This window comes from Zingiber officinale, chromosome 3A (genome assembly GCF_018446385.1).
Source record: "Zingiber officinale cultivar Zhangliang chromosome 3A, Zo_v1.1, whole genome shotgun sequence".
Classification (NCBI taxonomy): domain Eukaryota; kingdom Viridiplantae; phylum Streptophyta; class Magnoliopsida; order Zingiberales; family Zingiberaceae; genus Zingiber; species Zingiber officinale.
This window is the reverse complement of record NC_055990.1, coordinates 107,370,623-107,391,233: the sequence shown is the minus strand read 5'-3', so window position 1 is coordinate 107,391,233 and position 20,611 is coordinate 107,370,623. Positions and strand designations below refer to the sequence as shown.

Here is a 20,611-nt window from a genome sequence, read left to right as displayed (position 1 = left end):
TCATGTTTCTGTTTCCTGTTCTCAATTAAAGATGAAATTGCCTTGTAGTTTAAAATTATGTCTAGTATTTACAGTCAAATTATCAACATCTAATGGTGGCAACCATCATGGATGTAAATAATTCTTCAGAATAAATAGCATCGGTTCTCCATAACATTCAGCATGTCCACAAATTTTGTGTTTTGTTTTTGCTTCATGTCTTTTTCTTGTATTTGAATACAAGTATGGAAGACTAAAGACGATAAAAACCATAACCTTGAAGCAGTTTGTTCCGGTTGGGAGCAGAGCAGCGCTAGCAGGCGTATCCTTTACGGCACTTGAGGGCACCTGCCCCTGCGGTGAGGGAATCGATTATGGAGGAAGACTTGGCCCCGAGGCTCGAGGCCTTGGAGTAGCTCGAAGTGGAAGCAGCTCCTGACGGGGTGAAGTAGGCCCCGTTCTCTAGGAGGTCCCCTTCTGATCTCCAATTCCACTCCTTCCACTCTTCCTTCGGAGTTCCCACCCTCTTGGTCACCTACACAGCAAATTTCAATGCAAATTTGTAGGCATTTTGGGATCGCGATGAATTATTTCATTCAGCTCACCTCTTTAGCGAAGGGATTTTTAGGTGCGAGATATCTGTTGCCTTGACTGTTTATAGTAGGGTTCGCACTTCCCCCAATGGCGTACATCTCCCAGTGAGTGTAGTCGTTGTTCACCACATGGAAGTAACCATGCCTGCACCTGTACGTCGTTGCGTATGTTTTGAGAAACTACGACGAGAGAAGTCTTTGACATCTACGGTTAACTTTTTTACCTCGGCATTCTTTGAATTAGCCCTTCACCGAAGTGGTTGAATGCGATGGTCACCTGCATTACCTTGTCTTTTTTATACGAATCGCTGTGGCCCAAAAGCATCACCTGCAAAAGTTCACTGTTAGGAGAAGTAGATGAGTGAGAGCTAGTAATTGAGTTAGGCGTATAAAAGATTAACCTCGTTGTGGTTGGTGAAGTAATTGTTGGAGATGGTGATTGAGGTGGAGCCTATGATGGCATCGATGAGGCCGTCGGTGCAGTTGGAGAGGGAGTTATGGTCGACCCAGATGTGGCTGGAGCCGAAGATTGAGATGCCGTCGCCGTCGGCAATGGTGCGCCAGCCGTAGTGGGAGGGGGAACTGCGGACCATGGCGTTGCCGGTGGGCTTGCAGTCGTGGATGTGGAGGCCGTGGATGATGATGTTGGTGACGAACTGGATGGTGATGCAGGCGCCGTTGGCGATGTGGACGTCGGCGCCGCGGCCGTCGATGGTCTTGAAGCTGTTCACGATGAGCTCCTGCGAGAGCGTTATGACCATGTCGCCCTGGAAGACGATCCACAGCGGCTCATCCTGGATGACTCCGTAGCGGAGGGTGCCCGGCCGGGGGTTCACCGGGTCGTCGTCGCTGGGGTCCGTCACGTGGTATAAGCGACCCTTGCGTCCGCCGATTGCGTTGCGGCCGAACCCGATCCCGCACTCCGCCAGGTTCTTGCGGTGCCTGTGCCACTTCGGGTCGCACCGCCAGCAGTCGTCGACGGGGTTCCCGGTGCCGCACGTCGACGAGTCATCCTCCGACAGCCGTGCCGTGCTGTTCTTTATTTGCCTTCATCATCACACATAAATTTACGCTATAAATATTCATGAATTATATTACCAAAAAAAACAACTACTTTATTTTAAAGGAAAAAAACGAAAGAAATTCAACCAACAGTTGCTTTGTTGAATTCATGTACCTGCATATCTTAATGATCAAGAGAAAAGAATGACAATAAATTCACTGGGCACTTGGATGCCCCCATGAGACTTGGATGAAAATAATTGTTTATGACGGTTATATTTATTTTACCGTGGGATCAGTGACACGAGCCATTTGAGATGATATATATATATATATATATATATAGAGTAGGATATGATATTTGAATTATTAAAAAAAAAAATTGGTAAGGCGCCATGTTCTATCCAATTTACTCTATTTTAACCTGCTTAATTCGTTAGCAGCTATGGCAAATGAACTTCTATATCCTCCACAGATTAATGGTCGACGAGATTGTGTGGGATTCTGAGGGCTCTGTAATTTTGGCTCATACGTTATAACTGAGTTTGTTCGATCCTTTGTCATCTCGTTATTCTAACCAGAGTAGCAACAAAAAAAGGTGAAGTCGTTTCTGCATGAAGGTGTGGGGGACTAACTAAATGGTTTGACTCTACTGCAACGGTACTGTCTCTAGCCAGATTGGCATACATGCAGTAACATGGACGTTTGAGGTTCGCGTGGCTCGAGCTCGGCCAAGTTGTTATCCACCGATGTGGATGGCCGGCCGACCGACCGACCTGGGATTAATCTCTGTCTAGACTCAAACATGATAAGGGGTGAGAAAAATTAATCTAAACAGCTAAAATTACTCTTTCTAAAACATAATTAAATTCAACACCAACAAAGCAAATGTGATAGAGTCCCCTGTTCTGATTAGTTCTGCCCGCTTAATTAATACTACTTATTAGTTCCTTACAGTCTGTATCAGGGGAGGTAGCGGAGCTGTCACGGCCTACTCGTCCTTAGACGTACATCATTGTCCCATAACATAAATCAAATGTCACATTCTCGTGAGTCGATTGTTCCAAACATAATTAAGATCGACAAGCTTCAACTAAAATGTACCAATTAATTGAGAAAAATGCTGTGTGGAAAGATGAGCTTACATGGCCACCTGCGATGATATCAATTCTGGGTCATCCACGGCACCGACGGCGACGCCATCTTCCAATCTGGTTTAGCATAGAGAAGCAAAAAGAGATGGTGAAAACATGGGAGGATGATTTGGTCAGATCGGATTCCGACCGCCAGATCTGACGGCGAAAACTGACCCGTGTTCATGCGGCAATGCGTGCTCTGTAAACCATGAGTTTAAAATGGAGAAGAGGATTGGATTCGATTTAACTTACCCGTGTTCCGTTGGTAAAACCAGCAAGAAGGCGAGGAGCGCGAAGGCGGACGACCTCGAAATCGCCATTGCTGCAATGCCGCTTCCCTCTGCGTCTTCCTCGATCGCCGGCCGGAGAGAGAGAGGAATGATTGAGACGGCGAAGCAGCAACGAACGAACCGCCATTTTATAGAACGTTGGTTAGTTGTGAAACTCAAACGGCCGTTAAATCGGGTGACGTGGAGCGGGGAGGAGCAGGGAGCAGCGACGGCGACGTGGGTAGTCACGGACGTCGGAACCGACGTCAACGGCTAGAAGGAACGAGCTGATGGGGAGTGGATGCGGTGGGCCGGGCTGGGGGATGGCGTACGGCGAGAGTCGGTTGCGGTGGTAGCGCTTGCGGTTGGATGAGCGACTTAGCTTTTTTGGTAAAAATTCAGGAGGCTAACGACTTCCACGTTTTCACTTTTATTAAATAGTACCTCGTATCTATTTGACTCTTTGTTTTTTTTTAAAGAAAAATTAAAAATACTAATTTCACTTTCAAATAAATATTATTTAAATAAAAAAATTGTTAAATCCAAATATCGTTGAGCATATGATCAGAACTGACAAAATTTTCCATATTAGAATTAAATCTTTATTTATTAAATATTTATATTGGAATTAAAATTGAATTGGTTGAAAGTGATAAAACTCAAAGTCATTATCTAAGACTCTATGACAACTAACAATAAAAAGATTATTCTTTTTTTTTTCTTCATTTGAAAATTATAAAAAAATAATATTGGGAAAAAAAAGAGTAAAATGTCTCTGATACGGTGTATCATGGTGGGGCCCGATAAGGTTGGGCAGTCAGAAGTCTAGGGGGCGTGGTAGTTAGAAGTCAAGGGGATGGGACAGTCAACAGGTATAGAAAGAGTAGGTAGGATCGTGTGACGACATCATCAACATGATTCCCAGTCGAATTCTCATAGACCGGAACTCCAGATCTGAGACACCTTACTCTAAGACTTGGTAAGCAGTCGGGGTGATACCTGACTTCGATCTAACTAGTCGGGCTCTCACGACCTGGTTGTACTTAGGCCTAGTTCTCTCAGTAAGCTAAACTCTCGGTCAGCCAACTCCCGATCAGCTCTTGAACAATCTCTCCAAGCTCTCGACCCCCAAGGTTTAGGCAAGGTGTTATACTCGGCTGATCGTCCTGAGCTTTCCTATTCGTACCCGGTCAGGACATAAGTCGCTACACGACAACAGGGTCAGGGAATCGTAATCGTCTGTCAGAGAATAATTGCTACATGTCAGAGAATATTCCAACGGTCTGCGGTCATCTGCGAATGGAAGCTTCCTTCAGCCTACAGGAGGATGCCACGTGTCCTCCATCACTCGACAGGGCCTGACACCCGACATTCTCTGACATCGATCAGCCTCTAGAGGTACACACTGTCATGTAAAGGGAGGTCCTCTCTCTTGCGCAGGTATGCTCTCTCGCACATTCACACTTGTCTTCTACTTTCTTTCTCCTTCGTACACTATTCTTCTAGGGAAAAAGTACTTAACTTGAGCGTCGGAGGGCCTGCTCCGGGGACCTTTTCCCTGGTTTCTGGCCTCTAACGCTTGTGTGCTTATCTGAGTGTGCGCAGAGCTCAGGTATCGCCGGCTCAGTCATCATCGTCCGTCAGCACCACGTGGGAGTCCATTTTTGTAAGCGTATACGAGAAAGATGTCTCAGTGGCCCCTCCGTTAACGTCAGCAACCGCTCACCTGACCTTCATCTGACTCAGATTCCAGACAGGATCAATTTGGCGTCATCTGTGAGAACTTTCTTCACCTATTTTGGAGCGTGAAGATGGAGGATACCGGACGAATCAATGTGACCATGACGGCAGGGGAGTACGAACTATTCAAGGAAGCTAAGAGATGAGCGGCTTCCAAAAAGCAAACCACTGCTTCGCGACCATACAAAATGTCTGTCGTTTCTAAGGATCCGACTCATGTTTCGGATCGAGGGTCTAAGAGGAAGTAGCCAGAGGAGTTACCCCCGGCCTTCTATCGGGAACCAGTCCCGGACTGCTATCATAAGGGCCCCAACTGCTATAATAAGAAAGAGCAACCGTAGGCTTCTATGGCGGAAAACTCTCCACCCAGGGACTCAAAGAAGGGGAAAGCTATAGTCCTCAGGTAGGAGCCCCGAGAGGAACCTGATGAGCAAGTGCCCTTCTCTCTAAGGGTACTAGAGGAGAAGCTACCGAAGGGGTACAAGCCCCCGGCCATTGGAGAGTACGATGGCAGCAGGGATCCAGAGGATTATCTCCGCAAGTTTCGGAACGCTGTGCTGTTGCATCAATACAGCGACACTATTAAGTGCTGGGTGTTCTTGAATACTCTATCTGGCTCGGCACAGAAATGGTTCGATGGATATCGAACGGGTCCATCACTTATTTCCATGACTTCGAAATCGTCTTCCTGCGCCACTTCGCCAGTAGCAGGAAGTACTAGAAGACAGACCATTGTCTGTTCGCCCTCAAGCAAGAGTCGGCCGAGCCCTTGAGGAGCTACATCAAGCGCTTCAACCAAGTGGCCCAAGACGTCCCATCCGTTACCTCGGAAATACTGATGAGCACCTTCTCTCATGGACTAGTAGAGGGGGAGTTCTTCTGAGATCTCATCCGAGACCCCGTGAAGAACTTCGATGAGATGCTTGGGAAGGCCACTAACTATATCAACATAGAAGAGGCTCAAGCAGCTCAGCGGAAGGCGGACAAGGTGCCTACTCCCGCCAACCAACCAGAGAAGAGGCCACCCCAATCACCAGCTCAACCTCTTCCACTTGCACGGGATGCCCGACCGCCCTTCCCTCCTGGTAAGGATCCCAAGCTAACCCAACGTGTGGCAGCGATTCAAGCCCCAAGGCCCCGGCAGTGGGGGCCGCGTTATTGCACCTACCATAGGTCTCACACCCATGCCACAAATGATTGCTTCTATTTCGCTCGAGACTCTCGGTGCGCAGCTGAGCTGGGCCTGTCTCCACCTGAGATCGCACCTAGGATTCAGCAGAGGATACTGGCAGGCCAACAACCCATGGCAGGTTAGTCTAGTAGACCCCTACCCAACAATGCGGGACAAGGGAATCAGCAGCCCGACCGCAACCAGGAGCCAGGGGAAGCCCGGGAAGAGGAGAACAGGGGAAACGTGGCCATCCGCAAGATCGGTATGATCTCAGGAGGGCCTACAGATGGAGACTCCGCTAGGGCTCGGAAGTCTCACGAGCGACGCTTGGAGATACACACTGTAGGATGTAGTAGGGAGCAAGCTGCAGGGCCCATCATCAGCTTTGGGCTACAAGACTTGGAGGAGCTGGAGCTTCCTCACGACGATGCCCTAATAATCAAAGTCATTATCGCCAACAATCGTGTGGCCAGAGTTTTCGTTGATACCGAAAGCTCTGTCAATGTACTATTCAAGAGTGCATTTGAGGGCATGCAAATCGACACCAGTGAACTCCAGCCTGTGGCTACTTTGTTGTATGGTTTTACCGGGAATGAGGTACGACCCATGGGTCGGATTAAGCTAGTCATATCTATGGGTAGCGAGCCCTTGGTGAGGATACGGAGGAGCACCTTCATAATGGTAGGTTTGCCATCCTCATACAATGTCATCTTAGGGAGACCAGCACTGCACAAGTTCCAGATGACAGTCTCTACTTTTCATCAGAAGATCAAATTCCCTGTGGAAGACTAGCTCAGGGAAGTTAGAGGTGAGCAATTGGTCTCTCGCAGGTGTTACATTAACATGGTGAAGGTGGAGGCTCGCAAGACTCAACAAACCCAGGATGGCAGGATCCACGTCATTCAAGAGGAGCCTTTGCCTATAGCAGAGGAGCACATCCCTTGGGAGGAGGTCCAACTTGATCGCCCAAATAACCTCACTCGCATATCAAGCGACTTGCCTATCGAAGTCAAGAAAGGACCTGGTTCAATGCTTGACTCGCAATAGGGGCGTTTTCTCTTGGTCCCCGAAAGAGCTACCTGGGGTCAAGCCTGAGGTGGCTTAACACAAATTACACCTCCTGCCTAATTCCTGACCGGTCAAGCAGAAGAAGAGGAACTTCTCGACCGAGAAAAAAAAGATCATCCGAGCTGAGGTGGACCAACTCAGGAAAGCATGTCACATTAGAGAGGTACAATTCCCGTATTGGCTCTCTAATGTTGGGATGTATACTATAAGCCTAGATTTTGTATGAACATATGTTTTTGAGATATTTTGAAATGAGAATCACTTTGGTCAAATGTCTGCATTTTATATTTGTATATATGTCGATGCAGTTATCCATTTAATTTATATTATAGATAACATGGTGTGTGGTGCCACACAGAAGATCATGTTATCGGTTCCTTATAAATTATAAATAGTAGCTCACAACCAAGATGGATAGGGACAAACCATTGGAACGATTGTAGTGTAATTTGATATTAGTTTGTCTTGACTATATAATTACACTAGTACACTATGTATGTATTGAGCAGGACCATTTGAGGTTGTTCGATTTATACTGACTATATAAAAGAAGAGAACCTCTATTATTATAGATGTGCGTACTCTTAATCCCGATATAATAACAAACATATATACTTAGTATTTATTTCTTTAACTTATCAATGAATAATATTTATTCATTAAATGAATAGGCCCGATAAGTTGGGAGATAGTACCATTTATATGGTGTGTTGTTGATTATAAAGGGAAACCGTGCCTTATTTATTTAGGTTGATGATGTCCCCTTGAGGAGCTCATTAAGATTATCATGTAAACCCTGCAAGTGGACTTAGTCCGACATGATAAGAAAGTTGAGTGGTACTACTATTGGAGTCAGATGTTAATTAAATGAGTTGTTAGTAACTTATTTAATTAACGGACATACGATATCTTAAACATAGGGAGGTTAACGCACTCATGATAAGTAGGAGCCCATATTATAATATGGGATTAGTGCATTAGTTCAATAATGACCCTTTAGTGGTATGAGTTATTATTGATGAACTTGAGTTGAGTGTTCCGATCGAACACAGGAAGCTCAAGTCCATCAGGAGGCCAAAACTAGTTCCTCCTTTCGGTCCCTGTTGTAGCCTCTATATAAATAAAGTCTCACGTCCACCCAAACCCTGCTTCTTACCCAAGAAAGGGGCTAACCAAGCTTTACTTGTTGCCCAAGTATAGGGTCGGCCAAGCCTTGCTTGGTGCCTAAGATAAGGGTCGGCCAAGCCTTGCTTGGTGCCTAAGCAAGGGGCCGACCACAATAGGAATAAAAGGGAGATTTTATTTAAAATAGAATTTTGTTAAAATTTTTCCTTTTATAGCTATTTACAATGTTTTAAAAGAGATATTTTAATTTTGTTAAAATCTTTCCTTTTTTGTAACCATCCACAATAGGAATAAAAGGAAACTTTTATTTAAAATATTTTTTTGTTAAAATCTTTCCTTTTTAGCCACTAACAAAGATTATAAAAGAAGAGAGGGTGGTGCCCAAAAACTAACCTAAGAATCATCTTCTATTCTCTTGTGGCTGACACCCCTCCTCTCGATCGAGATTCCAGACTCTCACCCCAATGTGAGTTATAAGTGAGCTTGCTCTCACGACCTACTACCTCTCAGTCGAGATTCTGGACTCTCGCCCCAGCACGAGTTATAAGTGAGCTTGCTCTCATGCCTCCAGACTCTCATCCCAGTGCGAGTTACAAGTAAGCATTCTCTCACGACCAATGATCCCTCGGGCAGGATTTCAAACTCTCATCCTCGCATCTTAGCACGCATGATCCGGCGGTAAGAATAGGGACCCCCATCCGGGGGAAAGCATCGCCACGTGGAAGTCAAAGGGTCAATTGGCCGATCGGACGTGGATGGACCGACCGGCTGACCGAGTTCTAAACGGAGTCAAAGGCACCCGGTGAGGAGTCAGGGTTCCGACGCTCATGTTGAACAGGGTCATATGGCCGAGCGGGTGGCCCGCTCGGCCGAAGGCATAAAGTAGCAATACTGCGAACAGTCTCCACAGAGCACACTACCGGGAATCTCCCAAGTGGACCAGCACATATGACCGGCCAGATGAAAGGGGACTGTCGACCGGCCGACCACTAGGCATGGAGTAAGGAGACAAAAAGACAAGGGAACATCTTCCGACAGCGGGTATGTTCGATGAGCAGGCCATACGCGGGATCTTATGACAGAAGGGTCTGCTGTCCCATCAGAGACGTGCTCGGATTGTAGCAGTAAGGGGTCAAGTAAGCTTTTCTGACAAGTCCATATTGAGGTATGGGTTGAGGACACGTACTCACCTTGATATGTGTGCGTGAGCCCCTTCCCAGCTCTATATAAAGGGCCTCACACTTCACCGGAGGTACGCATTCTATGAGATTTGTAGCCACTTCTTTGTTGACCACTTGCCTGACTTGAGCGTCGGAGGGTTGTCGCCGGGAACCCCTTCCCGGCCCGACTTCTTTGCAGGTTCGCCAGAGCTCAGTGTGATTGGTCGGGAATCTACGTCAGCAACGAGGAGAGCGCCACTTGCCCAGCGTCCGTTGATTCAGCGTTCGGACAGGATCAATTTGGCGCCGTCTGTGGGAACGTTCTTGCATCCGATCGGAAGCAATGGACGAGGCTGGACGACCACACTCGGTGATGCTCTCCACAGAGGAGCTCGACGCTTTGATCGAGACAAGAGACGCTAAGCTTGTGGAACAGAGACAAAAGTCGCAAGCCGAGCGGATTGAACAGTAAGCAACATCAGCATCAGGGGGCCGAGCGGAAGCACCTCAGGCCACGGTTCCATTTCATCGGGCCTTATTCCGCACGCCTCCTGAAGCCGCAGTAGTGAATCGTGATCGAGGATCTTCGTCAGATGAAATACCAATACGGGACAACAAAAAAGGCAAGGCCCCCCGAGCGGACGCTTCTCCTGAGCGAGTCAATCGGTAATTCTCGGAGGTCATTCTACGAGACCCTCTGCCAAAGCACTATGTGCCCCCGGCGATCGGTGAATACAATGGAACCACCGACCCGGATGATCATTTGGGTAAGTTCGACAACACGGCTACCCTTCATTAATACACAGATGGGGTGAAGTGTCGGGTTTTTCTAACCACCCTCTCGGGATCGGCTCAACGGTGGTTTCGGAGACTGCCGGATGGATCTATCTCAAGTTTCAAAGACTTCCGCACGGCCTTCCTCCACCATTTTGCAATCAGTCGGTGCTACCAGAAGACTAGCGTGAGCTTATTCGCCATCAAGCAAGAGCCTAGAGAGCCGCTCAGAGCTTATATCCAGCGATTCAACCGGGTGGCCATGGACATTCCAACGGCCACCTCCGAGACAATGATGAATGCATTTACGCAGGGCCTCGTGGACGGGGGACTTCTTCCGCTCGCTCATTCGAAAGCCGGCCCGAGACTACGATTATATGCTACACCGGGCCAATGAATACATCAATGTGGAGGAAGCCCAAGCAGCCCGAAGGAAGGAAGCACCAACCGAGCGGGCGCCCCCTGCCGAGCGGAGGCCGCACACTGCTCATCAGCCGCCTAGAGGACAGCGAGCTGAAGCATCCCACCCCCAACAACACGCAAGATCCCCCGCCATTCAAGAAGTGTCTGCCGAGCGGCCCAAACCTAAAAAGAAGGTATGGACCCCAATGTTTTTCTCATTTCACCGGGCAGACACGCATAATACAAGAGATTGTCGAAGTCTTCCCTTGAACGCCCACCCCGTACCCCGAGGGGGCCACCGTCGATCTCCATCATCCGACAGGCGACGGCGTCTTCGTGAAGCTGATCGGATGATATCCGACAGGCGGAAGAGATAAACTCCCGAGCGGCCCCATACTCCGAGGCGTGAGGACAATCCCCGTAGGTCTAGGGAGCAGCCTAGGCCATCCGCTCGGGAAGAAGAAAATAAAAGTAACACTTCCCAAGGTGAAATCAACATTATTGCTAGTGGTCCGACCGGAGGCGACTCCAACAGAGCAAGAAAGGCGAGCGTCAGGCAGCTTCAGATCCATACGGTCGGATGTAGCCAAGAACGGGCGAGCGGCCCCGAAATCAGCTTCGGGCCCAGGGACTTGGAGGGAGTCGAAGTGCCGCATGACGACGCTCTCCTCATTAAAGCGGTAATAGCCAACTACACTATTCACCGCGTTTTCATTGATATAGGAAGCTCGGTCAATATCATATTCAAAAAGGCCTTCGACCAACTACAAATTGATCGAGCCGAGCTACAGCCCATGACAACCCCCCTCTATGGGTTTACGGGCAACGAAGTTCTGCCGGTCGGACAACTCCAACAGGCTATATCGCTGGGAGAGGAGCCGCTCAGAAGGACGCGGACTACAAATTTCGTCGTGGTTGACTCTCCTTCAGCATACAACGCCATTTTGGGGCGACCGGCGCTCAGCGAGTTCCGAGCGGCAGTCTCCACCTTCCACCAGAAAATCAAGTTCTCGGTGGAAGATAAAGTAGGAGAAGTACGTGGAGACCAGCTGGCAGCTCGGCGATGCTACGTCGAGATGGTTCGGGCAGAAGCTAATTCCGCTCGAAAGACACCACGGATCGAGGTGAACACTATAACCGAAAAACCGCCTACTTTGGTTTATGAAGAAAAAGAGGAAGTGCAGATTCACCCGACCCGATCGGAGGCCACCACATTCGTTGCGGCCGATCTGGAGGCGACCCAAAAAGAGGAAGTGATCAAATGCCTCCAGAGAAACTGCGATGTCTTCGTCTGGTCGACGCATGAGCTACCCGGATTTTCGCCGAGTATAGCGCAGCATGAGCTCCACGTCCGACCGGACGCTCGGCCGGTGAAGCAAAGAAAGAGGGACTTCAGCGCCGAACAAAATGTCATCATCCGAGCGGAGGTTGAGAAGCTCCTGGAGGCCGGCCACATACGCGAGGTTCAGTTTTCGAGCTGGCTGGCGAACGTTGTACTAGTCTCCAAGCTGGGCCACAAGTGGAGAGTGTGCATCGATTTACGGGATCTCAACAAAGCGTGCCCGAAGGATTTTTATCCTCTGCCCGGATCGATCAACTGGTGGACTCCACAGCCGGCTGCGAGTTGATATGCATGCTCGACGCTTATCAGGGCTACAATCAAGTGCCGCTCGCCCGAGAAGATCAAGAGAAGGTTAGCTTCATTACAACCGACGACACGTACTGCTACAATGTGATGTCATTCGGACTGAAGAACGCAGGGGCAACCTACCAGCGCTTGATGAACAAAGTGTTCAGGGAGCAGATCGGACGCAATTTGGAAGTGTACGTGGACGATATTCTCATCAAATCCGTCCGATCGGCAGATCTCTTTAAAGACATGGAGGAGACTTTCCGAACGCTGAGGAGGTATGGAGTTAAGCTGAACCCTTAGAAGTGTCTGTTCGGAGTAAAAGGCGGGCGTTTCCTGGGCTACATAGTGACCGAGCGGGGCATCGAGGCAAATCCCAGCAAGGTGAAAGTATTACAAGATATGCAGCCTCCAAGAAATCTGAGGGAAGTACAACGCTTGACCGGTCGGATAACAGCATTGTCCAGATTCATCTCAAAGACAGCCGATCGGAGTCTTCCGTTTTTTAAAATCTTGCGCAAGGCTACCAAATTTCATTGGGATGAAGAGTGCGATCGGGCGTTCGAAGAATTGAAGGCATATCTGAACTCTCTGCCTGTACTAGCCAAGCCAGCTGTGGGAGAACCGCTTTATATTTACTTATCTTCAACTGAGCAAGCAGTAGGCTCGGCGTTAGTGAGGGCGAGCGGAGAAGAACCCGTGTATTTCTTAAGTCATATTTTAAAGGACGCAGAATCTCGCTACACCGGGCTCGAGAAGCTGACTTTTGCTTTGGTCCTCGTCGCTCGGCGCCTCCGTCCCTATTTCTTGGCCCATACTATCATCGTCCGGACGAATAGCCCTTTGGGAAGAGTGCTACTGAACCCAGAAGCGTCCGGACGGCTCATCAAATGGACAACGGAGTTGAGCGAATTTGATATTCAGTATCAACCTCGCTCGGCGATAAAGGCTCAGTCCTTAGCGGATTTTGTCACCGAAGTATAAAGGCCAGAGCCCGAAGCCATGTGAAAAATATTTATGGATGGATCATCTACTCGGCTCGGAAGCGGAATTGGGGTATTATTGCTCTCTCCACAAGAAGAACGAATGCATCTGTCCGTTCGGCTGTATTACAGAGCCACAAACAACGAAGCAGCGTATGAGGCCCTTATAGCCGGCTTACAGGCCGCCCGGCATGTGGGGGCCGGTCGGGTGACGCTGCATTCAGATTCTCAGTTGGCCGCTCAGCAGCTCTCTGGAACTTTTGAGATTAACAATGCTCGGCTCAAACTCTACGCTGAAGCCTTCGGAAAGCTCAAGGCCAATTTCAGAGAAGTCGTTATCCAGAAGATACCCCGAGCGGAAAACCAGGCGGCAGATGAGTTAGCCAAACTTGCAAGTTCAATAACGTCGGTCGTCATCCAGCAGCCAATTGAACAAGTATCTTTGGTGGCGCACGTCGATCGGATGGAGGGCCTCGAGTTTCCAAGCGATTGGACGGCAGCCATCATAGAATTTCTGCGGTCGGGGGCAACACCATCCGATCGGGAAGCAGCCCAACAATTAAGGAGGAGAGCCGGTCGGTTCACGCTCATCGGAGACCAACTCTATAAGAAGGCTTTCTTCCGTCCGCTTTTAAAATGTGTGAGCTTGGAAGACGCGGCGTACATCCTCCAAGAAGTGCATCAAGGATCGTGCGGAGGGCATCCGGGCGGACGATCGTTGGCTAAGAAGATCCTGCTGGCCGGATACTTCTGTCCAACCTTGCAAGCAAACGCCGCTCGGACCGTCGCGACGTGCCTTTCCTGCCAGAAGTATCACAACTTCTCCCACCGACCGGCGGAGAAAATGAAAGCAGCTACCGTCTCATGTCTGTTCGACCAGTTGGGGATGGATATTGTGGGTCCATTTCCTATGGCGATCGGTCAGCGGAAGTTTCTACTGGTGGCTGTCGACTATTTTTCCAAATGGGTGGAGGTCGAGCCACTAGCCAGGATCACCGAGCAGATGGTCAAAAAGTTTATATGGCAACACATCATCTGTCAGTTCGACATCCCCCGTCGACTTGTTTCCGATAACGGGCGACAGTTCGCGGGAAAGTTACTCGAAGATTGGTGCAAAAGCTACGGCATCGAGCAACACTTCACGTCCGTGGCGTATCCCCAAAGCAATGGTCAAGCCGAAGTAGCCAACCGGGAAATTCTTCGCATTCTGCGCGCTCGGCTCGACCATTTGGGAGGAAGCTGGGTGGATGAAGTGTCAGGCGTCTTATGGGCCATCCGCACGACCCCAAAGGAAGGAACGGGCGTCACGCCTTTCCATTTGGTGTATGGCGGCGAAGCGGTTATTCCGGTCGAAGTCGGCGTTGAGTCCGTCCGGATCCAGAATTATGATGATGATAACGCCGAGCGGAGGAACATGGAGCTGGATTTGGTCGATGAAGAGCGAGCCAAGGCGTCCGTCCGGCTGATGGCGTACCGGCAACGGATGAAGCAAAACTACAACCGGCGCGTAATCCCTAGAGTATTCCAGGTTGGCGACCTTGTCTGGAAGAAAGTAAAGCCGGTCGGCGACGTTGGCAAGCTGGAGGCTCCTTGGGCGGGCCCCTTCAAAGTCATCGAGAAGCTCCGCTCGGGTGCTTATTATTTGGAGGATGAAGACGGACGGCGGCTGGACCGACCATGGAGCACGAATCATCTCCATTCGTACCGAGCTGGATGAGAGGTGCGCTAAATGTAATTTTATATATGTTGTGGGTCGTCCATGTCCTTGTAATGCAGGAAGCAAAATGATAAAAGGATGGCAAATAGCTTCGCCGAACGGCAGTGTCAAAATTAGCCTTAATGGTCGTCGAGCTCCGACGTTAAAAAACGAGAGACGAGCCGGCGTCTATAAACCATCCGAGCGGAAGACCGTCGAGCTCCGACGTTAAAAATCGATAGACGAGCCGACGTCTATAAACCATCCGAGCGGAAGACCGTCGAGCTCCGACGTTGAAAATCGAGAGTCGAGCCGGCGACTATAAATCATCCGAGCGGAAGACCGTCGAGCTCCGACGTTAAAAATCAAGAGACGGACCGGCATCTATAAATCCCTCGGCCAGAAGACCGTCGAGCTCCGACGTTAAAAATCGAGAGACGAGCCGGCGTCTATAAACCCCCCGGCCGGAAGACCGTCGAGCTCCGACGTTAAAAATCGAGAGACGGACCGGCGTCTATAAACCCCCCGGTCGGAAGACCGTCGAGCTCCGACGTTAAAAATCGAGAGACGGACCGGCGTCTATAAACCCCCCGGTCGGAAGACCGTCAAGCTCCGACGTTAAAAATCGAGAGACGAGCCGGCATCTATAAACCCCCCGGTCGGAAGACCGTTGAGCTCCGACGTTAAAAATCGAGAGACAAGCCGGCGTATAAAAACCCCCCGGCCGGAAGACCGTCGAACTCCGACGTTAAAAATCGAGAGACGGACCGGTGTCTATAAACCCCCCGGCCGGAAGACCGTCGAACTCCGACGTTAAAAATCGAGAGACGGACCGGTGTCTATAAACCCCCCGGCCGGAAGACCGTCGAGCTCCGACGTTAAAAATCGAGAGACGGACCGGCGTCTATAAACCCCCCGGCCGGAAGACCGTCGAGCTCCGACGTTAAAAATCGAGAGACGGACCGGTGTCTATAAACCCCCCGGCCGGAAGACCGTCGAGCTCCGACGTTAAAAATCGAGAGACGAGCCGGCGTCTATAAACCCCCCGGCCGGAAGACCGTCGAGCTCCGACGTTAAAAATCGAGAGACGGACCGGCGTCTATAAACCCCCCGGCCGGAAGACCGTCGAGCTCCGACGTTAAAAATCGAGAGACGAGCCGGCGTCTATAAACCCCCCGGCCGGAAGAAGACGATAAAAATCGAGAGACGGACCGGCGTTTATAAACCCCGGTAGGAAGACCGTCGAGCTCAGGCGTTAAAAATCGAGAGCAGACCGTCTATAAACCCCGGTCGGAAGACCATCGAGCTCCGACGTTAAAATCGAGAGAAGAGCCGGCGTCAACCCCGGCGGAAGACCGTCGAGCTCCGGCGTTAAAAATCGAGAGATGGACCGGCGTCTATAAACCCCGTGGAAGACCGTCGAGCTCCGGCGTTAAAAATCGAGGCAGTGGCGTCTATAAACCCCAGTAGGAAGACCGTCGAGCTCCGGCGTTAAAAATCGAGACGGACCGGCGTCTATAAACCCCCGCGAAAGACCGTCGAGCTCCGGCGTTAAAGACGAGAGTCGTCCAGCCGGAAGACCGTCGAGCTCCGACGTTAAAAATCGAGAGACGGACCGGCGTCTATAAACCCCCTCCCGCCCGGAAGACCGTCGAGCTTCGACGTTAAAAATCGAGAGACGGACCGGCGTCTATAAACCCGGCCGGAAGATCGTCGAGCTCCGACGTTAAAAATCGAGAGACGAGCCGGCGTCTATAAACCCCCCGGCCGGAAGACCGTCGAGCTCCGACGTTAAAAATCGAGAGACGGACCGGCGTCTATAAACCCCCTGGCTGGAAGACCGTCGAGCTCCGACGTTAAAAATCGAGAGACGAGCCGGCGTCTATAAACCATCCGAGCGGAAGACCGTTGAGCTCCGACGTTAAAAATCGAGAGTCGAGCCGGTTTCTATAAATCATCGAGCGGAAGACCGTCGAGCTCCGACGTTAAAAATCGAGAGTCGAGCCGGCGACTATAAATCATCCGAGTGGAAGACCGTCGAGCTCCGACGTTAAAAATCGACACGAGCCGGCAACTATAAATCATCCGAGCGGAAGACCGTCGAGCTCCGACTTTAAAAATCGAGAGATGAGCCAACGTCTATAAATCATCCGAGCGGAAGACCGTCGAACTCCGACGTTAAAAATCGAGAGACGAGCCGGCGTCTATAAATCTTCCGATCGGAAGACCGTCGAGCTCCGACGTTAAAAATCGAGAGACGAGCCGACGTCTATAAACCATCCGAGCGGAAGAGGACTTGTGAGCAAGTACCCAAAGGTATTTGCTATAAGTATCGTTCGACCGCCTCTACGGCCCGCTCGGCCCAGTACCCAAAGGTACTTCATCACCATTCAGCGAACAACTTCTTCTGTCGAAGCAGGACATACTCGGCCGAGCGGAAATGTTTCACAAAATACTTCGTCAAAATCCCTTTCGAACACGAGAGGTGTGATAAGAGGCGAGCGGACAACACACATATCGACTAAAAAGGACAAAGCAAGCAGGATGTCATATTAAGGAAACTAAGGCCGAGCGGCCGAATTACAAAAAGTGATAGTTTTAAGCCGAACGGCAGAATTACATATAGACTCCCTATTCTATATAATCATAAAGCATCATCGAGATGTTGTTGAGAACTGTCTCCTGATCCTTAGCTGGGATGACGGCAGACTCGGGAAGTTGCCCTTTGGACTTCAAGTATTCCGTCGTGGCATTCATGGCAAGCTCGAAGGCCACATACATCCGCTCGCAGACCTTCTCCGAAAATTCAGTCAAACGGATGAATTTCTGTTTCAGGGCAGCGACTCGGCTTGGTTCGGCCTCCTGGTACTCTTTAAAGGCTGCTCGGGAAGCATCGGCGGCTGCCTTGTGTTCTTGTAAAGCAGCCTCGAGCTTTGCCACTTAGTCCATTCGGGCAACCTTCTTGTTGGCCAGTTGGTCCATCAGCTCTTTAACCTTCTCCTCCAAGCCCCGAGCCTCAACATTCTTCTTCTCCAGGTCGGAGATAGCTATGTTCTTCCGCTCGGTCGCCAGGCTTATTTTGCGATCCAGAGATTTATTCACGCGCTCAAGCTCAGCCAAAGGGTGGGCTTGATCGGCCGTCTTCTTCTGCTCGACCACCAACAAATCTTGAGCCTTTTTGAGCTCTTTTTGCAGCTCGGCGTATGATGGACCTTGTGAGCCGGAAGGGCCGCTCGGAGCCTTCAGCTTCTTCAATTCTGCGTCCACCATCGCTAGACGACTGCAAACGGCGATCTCTTCCACCCATCTCTGACAAAAGAAAATTTGTTAGAAGCCGATCGGAGAGAATGTGTGAAGGACTTGAGAAAATACACTCACCCCGGTGGCCTGTTGCATGTGGCTATTGGCCAAGTTGCCGAGCGGAATCATCGTCACACGCGCCCGAGCGTCGGCCCACATTTCAGCTAAGGGCCCCTTCATTGTGATCATGTGCTCGGGCGCGGTGGGTCGATCGGCCTCGGGCAACAATTCTTCGGTCGGGACGTGAAGTGAGACTCGGACGGTGCGGCGCCAACCGGGGGTCGTCTGGGCGGAAGCCGGAGAAGGATCGGAGGCTGGCGCTGAAAATTGAGATAAAATTGTTGAACGCTGGACTCGGTGGGGAGCGGGCGGAAGGATGCTGACGGGGACGGCTTCAAGAGGATCTGCCGGCGCGTCCAATTGAGATGGGGTCCGGTCGGACGAAATAGCCTCGACCTCTGCAGCCTTGCCACGAGTGCTTGTAGTGGGTCGGGCGGACGGCTGAACCGCGGACGTGGCTGACCGGAGGGGAGTCTCCACTCGGCGCCTCTTTTGTTGGAGAGACCGCTCTTCTTCCGGAGCGGAGCCTTCGCCCCGAGCGGAAGGCTCTTGGCTAGCACTTACGTCAGCCGCTGGCTCTGGGAGAGAAGCCTGAGTGGCCGATTCCCCAGCATTTGTCTCGCTCTCTTCTTCATTAGAGCCGACCGGCTGGATGCCGAGCGTCTCCATTTCCTTGGCCGCCGCGGCTTCAAGTGCCGTCGCCTTCCTCTTCAGAATACCAGCCATCACCGACTCCATGACAATATTCGCTGCAAATGAAAAAGGAAAAAATCAGTTAGCAATTAAGGCAAAGGTGCAAGTAAAATTCTTACCGAAGCCGCTTGGGAGTGGGGTTCTGATCGGACTCAAGCCGAATATGTACATAACCCCTTCTGGAAGGAACTTGTTGATGTCAAACCATAGACCGGCTAGCATGTTGGCGGCGTGGAGATAATCCGGTCGGGTCTTGAACTTTTTGAGCTCTGGGGAGAGAGGAAGGCCGACCTACCATTGAGTTCGGAAGGGGGCCTGCTCGGGAAGGCGAATGTAGAAGTAGAATTCTTTCTAATACTTATTGGAAGAAGGAAGTTTATTGAAGAAAACTAAGCCGGGCCGAGCCTGGAACATGTAAGTGCCCGGCTCGGACTGCTTAGGGTAATAGAAGTAGTAGAAAACCTCCGGTCGGAGGGGAATGTTATGGATCTTAAAATGGACAACAACACCGCATAGAAGACGGAAGGTGTTGGGAACTAGGCTTCCGAGCGGAACGCCGAAAAAATTACAGACGTCAATGATGAAGGGATGAATCGGAAATCGCAGACCGGCCATAAACTGGTAGCAGAAAACATAAAAAGCTCCGCGCGGCGGTTTGTGTGGTCGAGCGGAGTCAGTGGGTAGGATGATTTCAAGGTCGGAGGGAATGTCAAAACTATTAATCAGGACATCGGCGTCGTGTCGATCGAAGCGCGACTCCGTGGTATAGTACCATGGGCCGAGGGTTTGGTCTTCGGGTCGAGAGGAATGGGCCATTGTCCGAGTGGACGGAATCAAAAAAGGCAAAGAAAGGTAAAAAGATGGCAACAAAACAGTACTTCGCGGGCGAAAACTTGGGAAAGAAATGCAAAGAAAACGCTAGAACCAAAGAGAGAAAGAAGAAGAACCTTACAACGAAGAGGAGGATCGAGGGAATAGCACCGGAGATCGTCGGAAACAGAAGCGCAAGATCGCCGGAAGTCTGGAACGCAAGAGGAATCGGGAGGCACGCGACAGCAGATGTGAGGCGAAGGAATGAAAACGAAGCTTTAATAGGGTGGAGCCCGAGCGGCCTCCACCGTTGGATCCAGGTCGCGAGAATCGGAGCACGCATCGCGCCGTTCATTTCGAACCGCCTCGATCCCATCAGAACACCACGTCGCCGCCGTACGATGACGGTAGCACCGCCACGTGGCATTCAACCACTGGAACGCATTTAATGAGCGCGTGCTAGACCTTAATGATGGAGATTGGCGGAAAATTCGAAGAGATGCTGAGGAAGGTTGGCGTTGACTGGCGTTTTAGCTGCCCCCTTTGTTTTCAAGCGGATGGTAGTTGCAGGATGCCGCCCGGCTCAACTGATGGTCCAGTCAGTCGGACTAATCGCCTCCCTCGACTAGACTTGAAGGGGAGGCAAGTGATCCAGCGGTAAGAATAGGGACCCCCATCCGGGGGAAGGCATCGCCACGTGGAAGTCAAAGGGCCAATTAGCCGATCGGACGTGGATGGACTGACCGGCCGACCGAGTTCTAAACGGAGTCAAAAGCACCCGGTGAGGAGTCAGGGTTCCGACGCTCATGTTGAACAGGGTCATATGGCCGAGCGGGTGGCCCGCTCGGCCGAAGGCATAAAGTAGCAATACTGCGAACAGTCTCCACAGAGCACACTACCGGGAATCTCCCAAGTGGACCAGCACATATGACCGGCCGGATGAAAGGGGACTGCCGACCGGCCGACCACTAGGCATGGAGTAAGGAGACAAAAGGACAAGGGAACATCTTCCGACAGCGT

General features: G+C 50.5%; 1 protein-coding gene across 1 annotated transcript; it reads right to left on the bottom strand.

The window, feature by feature from the left end:
- Positions 1-101: 101 nt before the first annotated feature.
- On the bottom strand, positions 102-3,110 carry LOC122052249 (probable pectate lyase 1). Its single transcript, XM_042613688.1, has 6 exons — positions 2,963-3,110; positions 2,720-2,785; positions 974-1,619; positions 797-900; positions 585-723; positions 102-514 (listed from the first exon to the last, which is right to left on the bottom strand). Exons 1-6 carry the CDS (start codon positions 3,028-3,030, stop codon positions 293-295), a joined length of 1,245 nt encoding a protein of 414 aa, XP_042469622.1. The 5' UTR covers positions 3,031-3,110; the 3' UTR covers positions 102-292.
- Between the last annotated feature and the right edge of the window lie 17,501 nt (positions 3,111-20,611).